The following is a 16,079-nucleotide window of genomic DNA, read 5'->3' on the forward strand; positions in this document are numbered from 1 at the left end:
GTGGAAAGACTTGCAGATTGCTTTTCACCACCACTCCTCATCTAACTTAACAGCGCTTGAGAAAATCTACAAGCAAGAATGAGAGAAAATCCCCAAATCCAGATGTCTTTTGTATGTATATCAGCCTTGCACAACTCAATGCTGTTATCACCGCCCAAGGTGCTCATACAAAGTATTGACTCAGGAGTGTGAATACTTAAGTAAATTAGATATTTATGCATTTCATTTTCAATAAATTTCCTAACATCTCTAAAAACATGTTTTCACTGTTATTATGGGGTATTGTGTGTAGATGGGTGAGAAATGAGATATTTTAAATTCAAGCTGTAACAAAATGTGGAATAAGTCAAAGGGTATGAATACTTTGAAGACTGTATATTTCACACGTAATGGCACTTAGAACAATTGCTGGGCGACACAAATGGACACATCGCCAACTAAAACCCCCCATCAACTAGATACCCAAATACCCACTTTATATGCCATATCGGGAGGATTATTGTAGAGGCAGTTGTATAGCATGGCAAAGTGAAATCTTGTGTGGCAAGGTACAACAAGGCTCAGTGGGACATTAGTTCAGGTTGGCCAGTACCAGTAACATAGTATAATGGGCAAAAAAACAACTGATTTGACAAGGTGCAGGTAGACAGAACAGAGCACTTACATATTTTTTTCTATTTGCAAACTGTAGCGCTCCCGATGCAATGGATTTATCAAATAACCAACACTTAATAATATCAGAGCTATAGAATTCAGATACACTACATGGCCAAAAGTATGTGTACACACCCTTCAAATGAGTGGATTCGGCTATTTCAGCCATACACGTTGCAGACAGGTGTATAAAATCGAAGCACACAGCCATGCCATCTCCACAGACAAATGGCAGTAGAATGGCCCGGCACCGTCATAGGATGCCACCTTTCCAAGTCGGTTTGTTAAATTTATGCCCTGCTAGTGCTGCCCCGGTCAACTGTAAGTGCTGTTATTGCAACGTGGAAATATCTAGGAGAAACAGCTCATCTGCAAAATAATAGGTCTCACAAGCTCAAAGGAACAGGACCACCGAGTGCTGAAGCGCGTAAACATCACGTCCTTAGTTGCAACACTCACTACCGAGTTACAAACTGCCTCTGGAAGCAATGTCAGCACAAGAACCGTTCGTCGGGAGCTTCATGAATTAGGTTTCCATGGCCAAGCAGCCGTACACAACCTTACGATCACCATGCACAACGCCAAGCGTTTGGCTGGATTGGTGTAAAGCTCGTCACCATTGGACTCTGGAGCAATGGAAAAGCATTCTGTGGAGTGATGAATCACGCTTCACCATCGCGCAGTCCAACGGGCGAATTTGGGTTTAGCGGATGCCAGGTGAAAGCTACCTGCCCGAATGCATAGTGCCAACTATAAAGTTTGGTGGAGGAGGAATAATGGTCTGGGGCTGTTTTTCATGGTTCGGGCTAGGCCACCTAGTTCTAGTGAAGGGAAATCTTAATGCTACAGCATACAATGACATTCTAGATGATTCTGTGCTTCAACTTTGTGGCAACAGTTCGGGGAATGCCCTTTCCTGTTTCAGCATGACAATGCCCCCATGCACAAAGAAAGGTGCATACAGAAATGGTTTGAGATCAGTGTGGAAGAAGTTGACTGGCCTGCACAGAGCCCTGATCTCAACCCCATCAAACACCATTGGGAGGAATTGGAACTCCGACAGAGCCAGGCCTAATCGCCCAACATCAGTGTACAAGCTCACTAATACTCTCATGGCTGAATGGAAACAAGTCCCCGCAGGAATGTTCCAACATCTAGTGGAAAGCCTTCCCAGAAGAGTGGAGAAGATATGATATGCATATAACTGGTAGATTTGGATAGAAAACACTCTAAAGTTTCCAAAGCTGTTAAAATAGTGTCTGTAAGTATAACATAACTGATTTGGCAGGCGAAAACCTGAGAAAAATCCATTCTGGAAGTCATTTTGGGGGATTTTGTAGTTTTCTATTCAATGCCATTACAGTATCCATTGACTTAGGACTCAAATTGCAGTTTCTATGCCTTCCACTAGATGTCAACAGTCTTTAGAAATTGTTTCAGGCTTGTATTCTGAAAAATGAGGAAGTAAGAGCAGTCTGAATGAGTGGACCCTAAAGTGTCACAGAGCTTTTTCATGCGCGAGACCGAGAGATCCTTTCTTGTTTACCTTTTAAATTGACGACGTTATTGTCTGGTTGAAATATTATCGATTATTTAGGCTAAAAACAACCTGAGGATTAAATATAATCATCGTTTGACATGTTTCTATGAACTTTAAGGATACAATTTGAATTTTTTTGTCTTACTGTTTTGACTGCGTTTGAGCCTGTGGATTACTGAAGAAAACACGCGAACAAAACGGAGGTTTTTGGATATAAAGAGACTTTATCGAACAAAAGGAACATTTATTGAGTAAATTAATGTCTGCTGAGTGCAACCATACGAAGATCATTAAAGGTAAGGGATTAATTTTATCTCTATTTCTGACTTGTGTAACTGTTCTACTTGGCTGGTTACTGTTTGTAATGATTTGTCTAGTGGGCTATGTTCTCAAATAATCGTAAGGTATGCTTTCGCCGTAAAGCATTTTTTAAAATCTGACACCGTGGTTGGATTCACAAAAATCCAATGTTTTCTGAAGTTTTAGAATAAAAATTTCTGTATTTGAATTTGGCGCCCAGCAGGTTCACTGGCTGTTGAAGAGGTGGGACGCTAACGTCTCACGTACCCAAGAGAGGTTAATGGCTAAGATTTTGGAATGAGATGTTTGACGAGCAGGTGTCCACCTACTTTTGCCTATGTAGTGTACATCATTTTCTTAGTAGCATTCACCTCTGCCAGCAACGCCCCTCCCCCTGCGACCACGGTCTGCCACTTTATCCCCAGAACACATTTCAAATCCATTCTCTTCTGGCCGCACTAAAAAGGAGGCAAAGGGAGAAACAATTACATATAAGTCAACACACAAGCAAAAACAAAGATAGGATTTATGTAACACACTTCCTATCATATCTCCCCCTTGGGTGTGTTCCCCCTCACCCTCTCTGCTGCGGTTGGTTCCACGGCCCCTCCTGTTGGGGACCCCGCGGCTCCGGCTTGCCTCGCGATCACCTCTCTTCTCTCGGTTGTCCTTCATCTCCGAGGGACCTCCCTCCTTCCCTCGCGCCTTTTTCCCAACTGTCTCCCAGGTGGTCTGACAGACAAAGATACCTTATTGCAAACCCGAAGACACTCAACACTAAATAAGCAAACTTGGAAAATGGGTACTAGATTTGGTTATGAGAATATATTGATGGCAAACTTGGTACTGACTAGTCAAGTGGTTGAAGGGGCTATCTGCAATTGGTCCATCAATTATTTTTCTTTAAATTGATGTATACTCATGGATTCTTAAAGAATATAATTGAAAATGCCACATTAGCTGGCATCCCACCAGAAGCCAAAATACAACCGCGTTTGACACCTTTGTTTGTGTAAAAATGTAAACAAACACTATAGCCACAAAACATGGTTAAAAAACAAACATTTTTATTTCATGGATGGTCAGTCCATAAGTCAGACTATGAATTTGAGAGTGGCTACATTTCTTCAGCCTTATCACTCAGCTGTTTACCAAAACAGTAGCTAGGAGGCCACTTTGTTGTTGTTGGAACTACAGATTACCCCTTTAATGAGAGTTAGTGACACTGGATGTGTCAGAGCATGGGTGAAGGTGAGCGCCTTTCGGGGACCCTCACTGTGTCAGAGGTGCTTTCCAGCAGGAAATTGATGGCTCTGTTGACATCCTCATTGCAGTCATGGAGGGCCACCATGCACTCATCTTGGGTCTTCCCAGTCACCTCAATCAGCTGTGGGAACACAATCAGCACGTAAACATAAACAACTCAGCTTTACTGACACAAGTACACCCACACAGATAGATGTGGGGCTAGTGTGCATTGGTACTGAACTTAATCATACACATACTAGGCTACATAAATATTCCAAATTTTTACAACTTGTTTCACACTGTACTCACCTGTTTGACCTTATCCTCAAAGTCTGCATCATTTTTGTCATAGATCATCTGGGCAAGCCGAATCTGTTCTGCTGTGGCCTGCATTCAAAGAGGGCAGTTACACACATGGCAACTATTGTTGGTTTGTGTAATGAGACTAATAGGTGAGATACACTTTTTTTACTGTAATGGCAGGAATAACATGAGAACCAAAGGTACACTGTGTACATAGTGTTGCTAATCTTAAAGTGTGTATGAAACTCACTTTTATCTGTTTCTGTGGTTGTGTGGTTTGTGTGGTAGTGGGCAGCGCTCTGTCCCGAGTTCCTCGAGCTGGATTGCTGACCACTGAAGTCATCATATACAGTATATACAAAACAATGTATGTACAAAATAGAAAAATCTGAAACAGATTAAGAGGGGGGAAATCATCAATCAGTGAAAGGGACATCAATCATTTCAACCTGCTAGACAAGCCTTGGATCTCTGTAGAGTATACAGTACTGAGTCTTGCTTTTGTTAACTTTTCCATGTAAGACTAACCCCATCCATTTCCCCTCATGTTTAAATTTAGACATCGAGACCAGGGGGAGGCTGTTCTGGTGTCAGCTTACATCTCTCATGCACAGTCAAAAACAGTTTCACAAACATAGCTAGATGTACAGGTCAAACAAGCGTCACACATACATCTGACTAAGGTTAGAACATCATAACCTCAAGTTTATTAAATGGCACATTTGAGTATTGACTACTTATAAAGCAATTATGTTGCTCTGTATTGACATGGCCAAGTAGTTTGGTATGGCTGTGAATATGAAGCTATGCTAGCTAACGTAGCTTAGTCAACTATTTTGAAAGTTATAACGAGGGCCTTGTGCAACCACAGCGCCTAGTCCAAATCATGGGCAGCCATTTGGGATTGCAAAAAAACGAATTTGCGACGTGCCAGGGGTTCATGTGCCCGTGAAGTTAATAAAAACATTAACGTTAGTTAGCTAAATTAGGCCTCACTACCGGACTGGCAAGCGGCTATAGTAGATTGCCTAGGTAGTTAGCTGAAAAATCAACTGATTCATGTATTAATGATAGTGCGTAGCTGGCTTGTTAGCACTCGTCTCGCTAACATTAAACAGATGCCATTATTAGTTATTGTGACAGCTGCATTCTCTAATCCGGGTGGGAACACATGAACAAACTAGTTGATTATATGAACTACTATTAAATTAGCTAGTAAATTAGGCTAAGGTAGTTAGCTAGCCAATTTAGACGAGCGTCCTCGTTATCGAACGAAAATAAGTCTTACAAAAATATTTCTGAGCAGGATTAACGTTACGTTATTTCCAACAATCAGTGCGGCCCAAAAGTATAGCTTCAGAGTTTGTTTATTTCGATGATTCACGTGTCAAGAGGATGACCAACGTTGACTTGCTAACGTTAGTTAGCTAAAACACTGCCAAGAAAAAGTAACAGTATTTGTTCAAAAGTACAAATTGAGCCTGGACAAAGCCCAAATGTACTAATTGCCTCAACGTTAAATATCCAGATGTTTTAGGTATTAACCCCATAACGCCACATAGATAAGCATGCTTACGACGTTATAGCAGATCACTTTCGACAAAAATAAACAATGTTGAGGACGGAACTCTTTGTGTAACCGGCTAAGTAGCTAGCTATGCTACTGGTCGCTCCCATTGGACCAGAAACATTAGCTACCCAACACAGGTCCTCTTATGTTAAATTAGCTAATAAAATGTAGTAACGTTAGCTATGTACAACTTGTAAAGTACTATGATGTAACACGAAACGATTTGCTAGCAAGAAGCGTGTGAACATGGCTAGCTAGTCAGTAGTTAGCTACTTGACCCGTGGGTTAGCTGATAGCATGCTAGCAAATCTTTCTAGCATTTGAAAACGTTCGCACAATGCAATTGCTACGGCAGAGCTAGAATCTCCTAGCTCAATCCGCACCTCGTCGTCGCTTAAGTGGCTAACTGGTAACGTCAAATGATGGCCCGGTCTGTCTCTTCGCGAATAGTTTTACTGAAGTGAATCAAACGCATACAACAACTGCACGAACTGTATTTTTCGTTTATGTTATCATAACGAACCTTTTTATTTCTTTACCTGCTAACACGCTTCGCTCAGCCAGCAGCAGATGCCGTCACGTGACCCACTGCACAGTTGTTCAATCCTAAATAACTGAACCAGCCACTCACAACTGGCCTAGCAGATCAGATGGTTTTACGCACTCTGCTCTTGTGTACGTGCTTGCTCCCTCTCCCCCGGGAACGCGCAGTCAGATAGAAAGAACCCCATACAGAATCAGTCGATATAATCGAGAACAATCATCAGAAATCACGCGATATGAATCAGACAGTGAGTGGGGCGCCGCCTGACCCACTAGTTTGTCAGAAGGTTCAAATCAGTCAGTTTCATATCGTAATTTGGCTCCCGAGTGGCGCAGCGGTCTAAAGCACTGTATCTCAGCGCTTGAGCCGTCACAACAGACACCCGTGTTCGATTACAGGCGGTACCACAACCGGCCGTGATTGGGAGTCTCATAGAGCGGCACATCATTGTAAATAATAATTTGTTCTTAACTGACTTGCCTAGTTAAATAAAGGTCCATTAAAAAAATGTAAGTATTACGATGGTGGCGGTAATGATCATTTTTATTGTGCTATAACTAAAACTAGAAGATCTTCTGACGTCCTTTCCCTTGGTCAAAGGTACATAATCGCATACTTTTTAAAACTGATTTACAAAGCCAATGTAATGGATTTTAAAAAGTGTTTTTACCCCGCGATAGCCCTCTAATATGACCCATAGTAGCGAAGAACAGTTCTTGCTTGCAATTCGATCTGAATATATAAAACATTTAAAAGGATTTGCAATTTTGCATTAGCAGTTCATTCGGCTTAAATTTCCCGGGAACCATGGCATGGTGTCATTTCCTGTTTTCGGTGCTATGCTGCGTCTCCTGTCTCTGTCTTTAATCTCCATATTTTTCCAGAAGTGTGCACTAGTACACTTTCTCACATGGATTTAAACTCTCTCAAGCCAATGCTTACATATCCAAAGTGGGTACTTAGAAAGACTAATTTCATATGATATGCCTACATTTAAAATGTATATAAGGGGGTACTTTTGGGGCACTATGGGCAGAGCACGATGTGATTGGGCCTTCAATAACCAAAAAAGGTTGAGAACCACTGGACTAGGCAAGTATCAGATGGTACATTATAACAATTCCAGCAATAATCATCCATTAGCCAAGATGCCCAAAATATTCCTGTCCCGTGCTTGTTGAAGCCGAAAGATGTGTCATCACCTGTCTCAGGAGGCATTTCAGACTACTTAATGTCCATACGAAGCACAACTTCCTACCCATAACTGTCTATAGATTCCCTATAAGAAAATCATTGAGTGTAAGCAAAGTAACTCCACTAGTCATGCATTATGATACAGTAGATAATTATGTGTCCTATGTATCAGATAGTTTAAATGTAATTAATATTATATCTTCATTTAGGATAAATCAAACTTAGTTGTTATTGTCTTGTTTTTCTTTTCGAAGAAAAAGAGCCACGCTGGTTTACAAAGACCTGACTAGAGGCGTGAAGAAAAAGAGCCACGCTGGTTTACAGAGACCTGACTAGAGGCGTGAAGAAAAAGAACCACGCTGGTTTACAGAGACCTGACTAGAGGCGTGAAGAAAAAGAGCCACGCTGGTTTACAGAGACCTGACTAGAGGCGTGAAGAAAAAGAGAAACGCTGGTTTACAGAGACCTGACTAGAGGCGTGAAGAAAAAAGTCACGCTGGTTTACAGAGACCGGACTAGAGGCGTGAAGAAAAAGAACCACGCTGGTTTACAGAGACCTGACTAGAGGCGTGACAGCACACCCCTGCCATCAACTTGGATCGGTGAGAAAGTTGCTCTGTTCAGTTCTGTTTAACTTAATTTAACCAGGATAATTCACACAGTAACAATTGTCACTAATCTCTAGGTCTAGGGAGTACTCTGAGAACAGAACCGGTTCCCTCTGCAGCAGAAGTTGTGCCCAGCTGCAGTGATGCACCTCCTCCACCAGCATAAAAAAAGAAAGGCAGAGGATGTTGAGGCCTGGAAGGGGTTGAGGGAGCTACTCCACACTACAAATCAGCCGGGCTAGACAATCTGGACCCTCTCTTTCTAAAATTATTAGCCGAAAGTGTTGCAACCCCTATTACTAGCCTGTTCAACCTCTCTTTCTTATCGTCTGAGATCCCCAAAGATTAGAACGCTGCCGCGGTCATCGCCCTCTTCAAAGGGGGAGACACTCTAGACCCAAACTGCTACAGACCTATATCTATCCTATCCTGCCTTTCTAAGGTCTTTGAAAGCAAAGTTAACAAACAGATCACCGACCATTTCGAATCCCACCGCTACAATCTGGTTTCCGAGCTGGTCATGGATGCACCTCAGCCACACTCAAGGTCCTGAAAGTTATCATAACCGCCATCGATAAGAGACATTACTGTGCAGGTGTATTCATCAACCTGGCCAAGGCTTTCGACTCTGTCAATCACCACATTCTTATCGGCAGACTCAACAGCTTTGGTTTCTCTAATGACTGCCTCGCCTGGTTCACCAACTACTTCTCAGACAGAGTTCAGTGTGTCAAATCGGAGGGCCTGTTGTCCGGACCTCTGGCAGTCTCTATGGGGGTGCCACAGGGTTCAATTCTCGGGCCGACTCTCTTCTCTGTATACATCAATGATGTCGCTCTTGCTGCTGGTGATTCTCTGATCCACCTCTACGCAGACAACACCATTTTGTATACTTCTAGCCCTTCTTTGGACACTGTGTTAACTAACCTCCAGATGAGCTTCAATGCCATACAAGTTTCCTTCCGTGGCCTCCAACTGCTCTTAAATGCAAGTAAAACTAAATGCATGCTCTTCAACCGATCGCTGCCCACACCTGCGCGCCCGTCCAGCATCACCACTCTGGACGGTTCTGACTTAGAATATGTGGACAACAACAAATACCTAGGTGTATGGTTAGACTGTAAACTCTCCTTCCAGACTCACATTAAGCATCTCCAATCCAAAATTACATCTAGAATCGGCTTCCTATTTCGCAATAAAGCATCCTTCACTCATGCTGCCAAACATACCCTCGTAAACTGACTATCCTACCGATCCTTGACCTCGGCGATGTAATTTACAAAATAGCCTCCAACACTCTACTCAGCAAATTGGATGCAGTCTATCACAGTGCCATCCGTTTTGTCACCAAAGCCTCATATACTACCCACCACTGCGACCTGTATGCTCTCGTTGGCTGGCCCTCACTTCTTATTCGTCGCCAAACCCACTGGCTCCAGGTCATCTATAAGTCTTTGCTAGGTAAAGCCCTGCCTTATCTCAGCTCACTGGTCACCATAGCAGCACCCACCCGTAGCACGCGCTCCAGCAGGTATATGTCACTGGTCACTCCTGTCACGTTCTGACCATAGTTCTTGTGTGTTTTACTTGTTTTAGTGTTGGTCAGGATGTGAGCTGGGTGGGCATTCTATGTTGTGTGTCTAGTTTGTCTGTTTCTATGTTTGGCCTAATATGGTTCTCAATCAGAGGCAGGTGTTTTGTGTTGTCTCTTATTGGGAATCATATTTAGGTGGCTTGTTTTGTGTTGGGATTTGGTGGGTGATTCTGTCACGTCTGTCTTCCTCTTCTTCCTCTGAAGAGGTGTAACAAGGATCGGACCAATACGCAGCGTGGTAGGTATCCATGTTTTAATATAGAAAATTGAACTATGAACACCAATACAAAACAATAAACGTGAACAAACCGTAACAGTCCCGTGTGGCACAAACACTGACACAGGAAACAATCACCCACAAAATACCCAAAGAACATGGCTGCCTAAATATGGTTCCCAATCAGAGACAACGATAAACACCTGCCTCTAATTGAGAACTAATCTAGGCAACCATAGACTTACATAAACACCTATAATGAACACAACCCCATAACTCTACAAAAAAAACCTAGACAGTACAAACACCCTAGACGAGACAAAAACACACAAACCACCCTCGTCACACCCTGACCTAACCAAAATAATAAAGAGAACAAAGATAACTAAGGCCAGGGCGTGACAACTCCCAAAGCCAATTCCTCCTTTGGCCGCCTCTCCTTCCAGTTCTCTGCTGCCAATGACTGGAACGAATTGCAAAAATCACTGAAGCTGGAGACTCATATCTCCCTCACTAACTTTAAGCACCAGCTGTCAGAGCAGCTCACAGATCACTGCACCTGTACATAACCCATCTGTAAATACCCCATCCAACTACCTCATTCCCCATACTGTTATTTATTTTACTTATTTTGCTCCTTTGCACCCCAGTACCCCAGTATCTCTACTTGCACACTCATCTTCTGCACATCTATCACTCCAGTGTTTAATTGCTATATTGTAATTATTTCACCACTATGGCCTATTTATTGCCTTACCTCCCTTATCCTACCTCATTTGCACACACTGTATATAGACTTTTTTTATTGTATTATTGACTGCATGTTTGTTTATTCCATGTGTAACTCTGTGTTGTTGTTTGTGTCACACTGCTTTGCTTTATCTTGGCCAGGTCGCAGTTGTAAATGAGAACTTGTTCTCAACTAGCCTATCTGGTTAAATAAAGGTGAAATAAAAAATAAAAAAACATGCCTGCAGTGGAGCTGGAATGTCCTCCACCCAATGCCATCTGCAGTGTGTGTAGAGTTTTGGAGGAGGCTGAGCTTTGGCGCTGTGGGGATTGTGGCTCAGATAAATATTCCTGTGCCACCTGTACTGTGAGAACACACAGCACTCCCAACATTGTACACCAGTTGGAGTTATGGAAGGTAATGTATTTTATGTTATGTCAACAAACCTGTCAACTTATGGCTTAAAAAATTGCTTCCCAGTCCAAAAATGTTGATCCTGTACATACAGTTCAGTTTCTATAAAAGTTATAGTTCCCTGCAGCGATAAGGTAAATGTGGCTAAATCTGTCATGCCAAGCACAGAGTTGATTTGGAGTTTTCTAACAACTTGTGCAATGAAATATCCCCCTGATGGTGTAGTTTCAAATCTGCAGCTACTGTAGTCTGTTCTTCAACAAGTTTGTGTCTGTCTGTCTTAGTCAGGGCAGTTCGTCCCATGTGTCCCGGTGGGCCTACAATGGGAGTGGAAGAGACAAGGTGACCATGACTGTCAAAGCCAGTACAACCGTCTTTTGACAGTTGTTGACGTTAGAGGTAGGCCTTACATCAAAATTGGAAACTATGACATCTGGCTCTTTTACCATCTTGCAGATTGTATCAGAGAATCAATTGTAGCAGAGACAGTTTCTTCCTCCAAGCCATAAGACTGTTGAGGAAAACTGAACTGACTCTTTGCTTCTATGGCAACTACTGTACTGTACTGTACTTAATATACTGCAGTTATTTACTTATTTCATTGTATTGTGCACACTATGCTGTATTCCTGGACAAATAACAACTTTGACTTTGATTTAATTGTATCTTGTTTACCATAACCCTGTTCACTCAGTTGTTATGATAAAAATATGGAGTCATTTCGAAAGTTCTTAAGAGGAATGCATCTCACCAACATCGGAAGTAATGTTTAGTAATGCAATCTAAGAAACGGAATGTCCTCATTTCAGGACGAGCTCATGACGTCTGGCTAAGGCTGTGAGCTGGAACCTGTCACCCTGATCTGCCACAGACTCTACCTTTCCACCCCCCGAGAGACTGTCAGGAAGTTGGTGCCACTGACCTCGGACAGAACAAAGTGTCCTCTCTGTCCACAGGTATGTCAATGATAACAATTAAGGAACAACTATAATGTCCCAGTAAGCTAGGATTCTTATTTGCATTCAGTGTTGTTCATAATTTATAAGAGGAAATATATCCAACCTCAGTCATCTTTCTTATATATATTCTATCATTGCCTTGCCAAACAGTAGTAATGTTACGCGGCAATACCATTGCAAGCCTCTCAAAAACCCAATACTTCGTCCAAGTCGTGGGAGGCGGAAACAGGTCAAGTACGGGATTGCCAGACAGGGCAAAGTTTTGTGGGTGGCCGCTACGGTTGCCATGAAGGCCTGTCTGGATCCACAACACGCTGGATAACGGGGCTCTGGCAAAGCTAGGTGGACCAATCATCTGCTTAGTGTATACTACCGATTGCAGATACATTCACGAAGAAACTACAGTGTAAATTTCTTATGTTTCCCAAAGAGCAAAAGGGTTTAAGTAATACCTTTGCAAATGTCCATTCCCTGTATCCCTAATACTTTTGTATAATTCATTATTTGCATTATTGTTTTAACGGAAAACAGTCATCAAATTATTGCAGCTGATGCCCTATTTGGGCTTCCCAGAAAAATATTGTCTGGGACCTGCATTGAGGGTCCCAAACATGCTGGGTGGTTCTTTTGTGACCAAGACAAAGTTGACTGCTTTGTAGGAGGTGCATCAGACACACCAACTGAGGTATACTGGATTTTGAAGAATGGGATGTATCTCACAATCAGTTTAGATTCACTAGCCCTCTTCTGTGTGACTTGTGTTTGTGTGTATAACCAACAGCTGGGCTAATTTTGAAAAAGTTAAAAGGTTTGATATAAATCAGGAGAAGCCATTTATCCTTGGTGATGTGACTCTAGCATTGGAATATTCTGTCCATACAAATATTTTTTAAGTTTAACAGATTAGATGAAACATGAACTGCTTAGTGAATGTGACTTTTTTCACTCATGCTTATTCACTTCCTTTTACAGGGGTGGGTGGGGATGCGCTGTGATCCAAACCCAAAACCCAGAAACTGGACATAACTGGTGTGTTTAGGATGGCGTGCAGGCACGAGCATCCGCTGAAGTTCCTGAACCTGAAGAGAGGAGAGAAGTATGTTGATTGATGCATGTGGGTGGGTGGATGGATGGATGCTTCAGATGTGTAGCTGGTGTAGTTTAGTTATATATAACATTGGCTACAATGACTGATGTTGAACAGTCATTTCCGGCTTGCAAATGCACTATTTTAAGGCTTGTGTAAATGTCCTGCTTAATATAATGTTTGTGTCATCATCACATATCAACTCCCTTATAGTTAAAAAACATTTCAACTTCAAAATGTCTCTTTTGGCTAGCTTTTGCTACAGCCTATGTCAATGAGCGTTAGCATTCTAGCTAACAAATGCTGCATCCAAAATAGTTATTTTTCAAAGATCACAACCAAATACAATCTTAGTGACTGTTCAAGCAAGAATCAAAACATTGTAAATGTATGAGAATCCCAAAAAATTATTTTGTTTCGAAGTAATACAAAGTTAAATCTAGGCTATGTTGAATGGGCGCAGATGGCAATGGCTTTCTTACTGCAGCCAAGAGTCACACGCATTTGTGCGTGATGCCAGTGTGTCCGGTACTGGAAAGGGGTCTATACTGGATGTACAGAATACATCCAGCATCCAGATCAGAGTTACAGTCCCATACGGAACCATTCCATGTACACACAGCACCGCACTCACATGGTTGATGACTGAGCTCCTTTCGTTTTATCTGCTGTTCTTTGTGCAATAATTATGAATGCTATCATATGTAGCTTGTTAGCTGGTGTGCCAAAGGCTATAGATGTCAGTTACCTTGTTTTTTTGTGGGAAAGCCAAAGTTGATTTCAAAGACATCTAAAAAGTACCCTTTTGCCGTGATATTGTGTATCTTAATGCTATGACCCGGTGTCGAACCAGGGATGCTGCAGCCACAACGCAGAGTACTAACTACTATACGATCACAGCGAGCTACCGGGGCTTGAACGTCAGGGGGAAATAATGGGCTTGAATTTTGCAAGTGAAATCCATGGGAAATCATTTTGACATTGCAAAAATGTGCATTTTACATTAAATTCAAGAAGTGAAATCATTTTGATATGTAATAATATACTGAATTCAATGATTTTATATTGGAATGTTCAGAGTGATTTTTTAAAATGTTATTGCTACCCCTTTTTGTAGTGTGTGTGTTTGCCCTTTAACTGCAGAATCCCAGGTTCAAGCTCCACAACTATTTCCCTTCAATCGCTAGTGCATTGGTGGCAGCAGTGGGATAATCCCCACGGTTTCTCAGGCCTGTGTTGTAAGTGATCCTCTATATCTAGAGAGTCTAGATCAGGGGTGTCAAACTCATTCCACGGAGGGCCGACTGTCTGCAAGTTTTAGGTTTTTCCTTTCAATTAAGACCTATACAAACAGGTGTTCCTTACTAATTAGTGATCTTCATTCCTCAATCAATTCCAAGAGTGGAGTAATTTACATACAGCTGCAACATCGAGAGCATCCTGACTGGTTGCATCACTGCCTGGTACGGTAATTGCTCGGCCTCCGACCGCAAGGCACTTCAGAGGGTAGTGCGTACGGCCCAGTACATCACTGGGGCTAAGCTGCCTGCCATCACGGACATCTAAACCAGGCAATGTCAGAGGAAGGCCCTACAAATTGTCAAAGACCCCAGCCACCCCAGTCATAGACTGTTCTCTCTACTACCGCATGGCAAGCGGTACCAGAGTGCCAAGTCTAGGACAAAAAGGCTTCTCAACAGTTTTTACCCCCAAGCCATAAGACTCCTGAACAGGTAATCAAATGGCTACCCGGACTATTTGCATTGTGTGCCCCCCCCCCCCAACCCCTCTTTTATGCTGCTGCTACTCTCTGTCTATCATACATGCATAGTCACTTTAACTATACATTCATGTACATATGTACATACTACCTCAATTGGCCCGACCAACCAGTCCTCCCGCACATTGGCTAACCAGGCTATCTGCATTGTGTCCCGCCACCCACCACCCGCCAACCCCTCTTTACGCTACCTCTTTACGCTACTCTCTGTTCATCATATATGAATAGTCACTTTAACCATATCTACATGTACATACTACCTCAATCAGCCTGACTAACTGATGTCTGTATGTAGCCTCGCTAATTTTATAGCCTCGCTACTGTTTTCACTGCTGTTGCTTTTATTTCTTTACTTACCTATTGTTCATCTAATACCTTTTTTGCACTATTGGTTAGAGCTTGTAAGTAAGCATTTCACTGTAAGGTCTACACCTGTTGTATTCAGCGCACGTGACAAATTAACTTTGATTTGATTTGAAAACCCACAGACACTCGTCCCTCTGTGGAATGAGTTTGACACATGGTCTAGATAGAGGGGGGAAAGTTTAGCCTCCTTGTATGTGATTAATAACACTAGCCTACTAAACTCACTTTGCTGTAACCACTAGGTATACAATTATGAATCAAAAGACATCCATTGGTTTGGATTGAGCTTATCGGGTCACTGTGTTATTGGTCACAACACAAGGTGTGTGTATACACCAAGTCATCCCACAATCTACTTATGTTTTACAACTGGCCTATTTATTGTAGCCCTGCAAAGCTGCCTGATGCCACGTGTTTACATTAAACGCTGCACAGATTTAATGTAAGCTTGCGGGATCAGGTGGCTTTGTGAGGCTATATATTTTGAACAGCCCATGTATGAATTTCTTGAAAAAACAAATGTACTACTGGATCCAATGGTACAGTCAAGCCCCACCCTTCTATCACTATATTGGTTGGCAGCAGAGGGATAATCCTCACAGTCTTTCAGAGGGATATACCACAAAGCAGGATCACTGAGTTAGCCAGCTAACATGCCTAAATATTCTGAAATAACGTTTTATTTTCTAGAAAGATAAGCTTGAAATGGGCATGGTCTAATTGAGTATTACAAAATGTTTGACTTTTTTCAACTTGTAAGTACAAGATGTTGCCTGAAGCAAAGCAAAGTGATGAACGAAAGAGAGAAAATGAAGCTCCTACACAAATATGGATTAGTTTATAACAGTATAATTATTTTAAAGACATTTTGCTGGTCATAGGAGGGCTTTAAAACTAATCATAAACATTGATAGAGTTTGAGACTCGGAGCGAGCACTAGCAGCACTCCTTACAAAAAAAGATTGCACGTT

General features: G+C 42.1%; 1 protein-coding gene and 1 long non-coding RNA gene across 7 annotated transcripts in view; one reads left to right on the plus strand and one right to left on the minus strand.

Annotated features, from left to right (window-relative positions):
• The window catches only part of LOC120051561 (ubiquitin-associated protein 2-like), a 31,880-nt gene extending 25,574 nt beyond the window's left edge, over nucleotides 1–6,306 (minus strand). For 2 of the 6 annotated variants that reach the window (XM_038998773.1, XM_038998512.1), the window contains exons 1-6: nucleotides 6,155–6,303; nucleotides 4,296–4,433; nucleotides 4,052–4,129; nucleotides 3,771–3,881; nucleotides 3,073–3,226; nucleotides 2,866–2,952 (exon numbers count right to left, since the gene is read on the minus strand). In XM_038998773.1, the coding sequence (XP_038854701.1) occupies nucleotides 2,866–2,952; nucleotides 3,073–3,226; nucleotides 3,771–3,881; nucleotides 4,052–4,129; nucleotides 4,296–4,391 (526 nt within the window). In that variant the 5' untranslated portion in view covers nucleotides 4,392–4,433; nucleotides 6,155–6,303. Of the gene's footprint in view, nucleotides 1–2,865; nucleotides 2,953–3,072; nucleotides 3,227–3,770; nucleotides 3,882–4,051; nucleotides 4,130–4,295; nucleotides 4,434–6,138 lie in introns of all 6 variants that reach the window. The other 4 variants (XM_038998837.1, XM_038998637.1, XM_038998572.1 and 1 more) reach the window with 4 other exon arrangements.
• Nucleotides 6,307–10,675: 4,369 nt separating this feature from the next.
• Nucleotides 10,676–13,987, plus strand: LOC120054083. Its single transcript, XR_005477564.1, has 4 exons — nucleotides 10,676–10,919; nucleotides 11,201–11,315; nucleotides 11,726–11,872; nucleotides 12,848–13,987. It is a non-coding gene; the product is annotated as an uncharacterized LOC120054083 (long non-coding RNA).
• Nucleotides 13,988–16,079: the final 2,092 nt, after the last annotated feature.

This window comes from Salvelinus namaycush, chromosome 1 (assembly GCF_016432855.1).
Source record: "Salvelinus namaycush isolate Seneca chromosome 1, SaNama_1.0, whole genome shotgun sequence".
Taxonomy (NCBI): domain Eukaryota; kingdom Metazoa; phylum Chordata; class Actinopteri; order Salmoniformes; family Salmonidae; genus Salvelinus; species Salvelinus namaycush.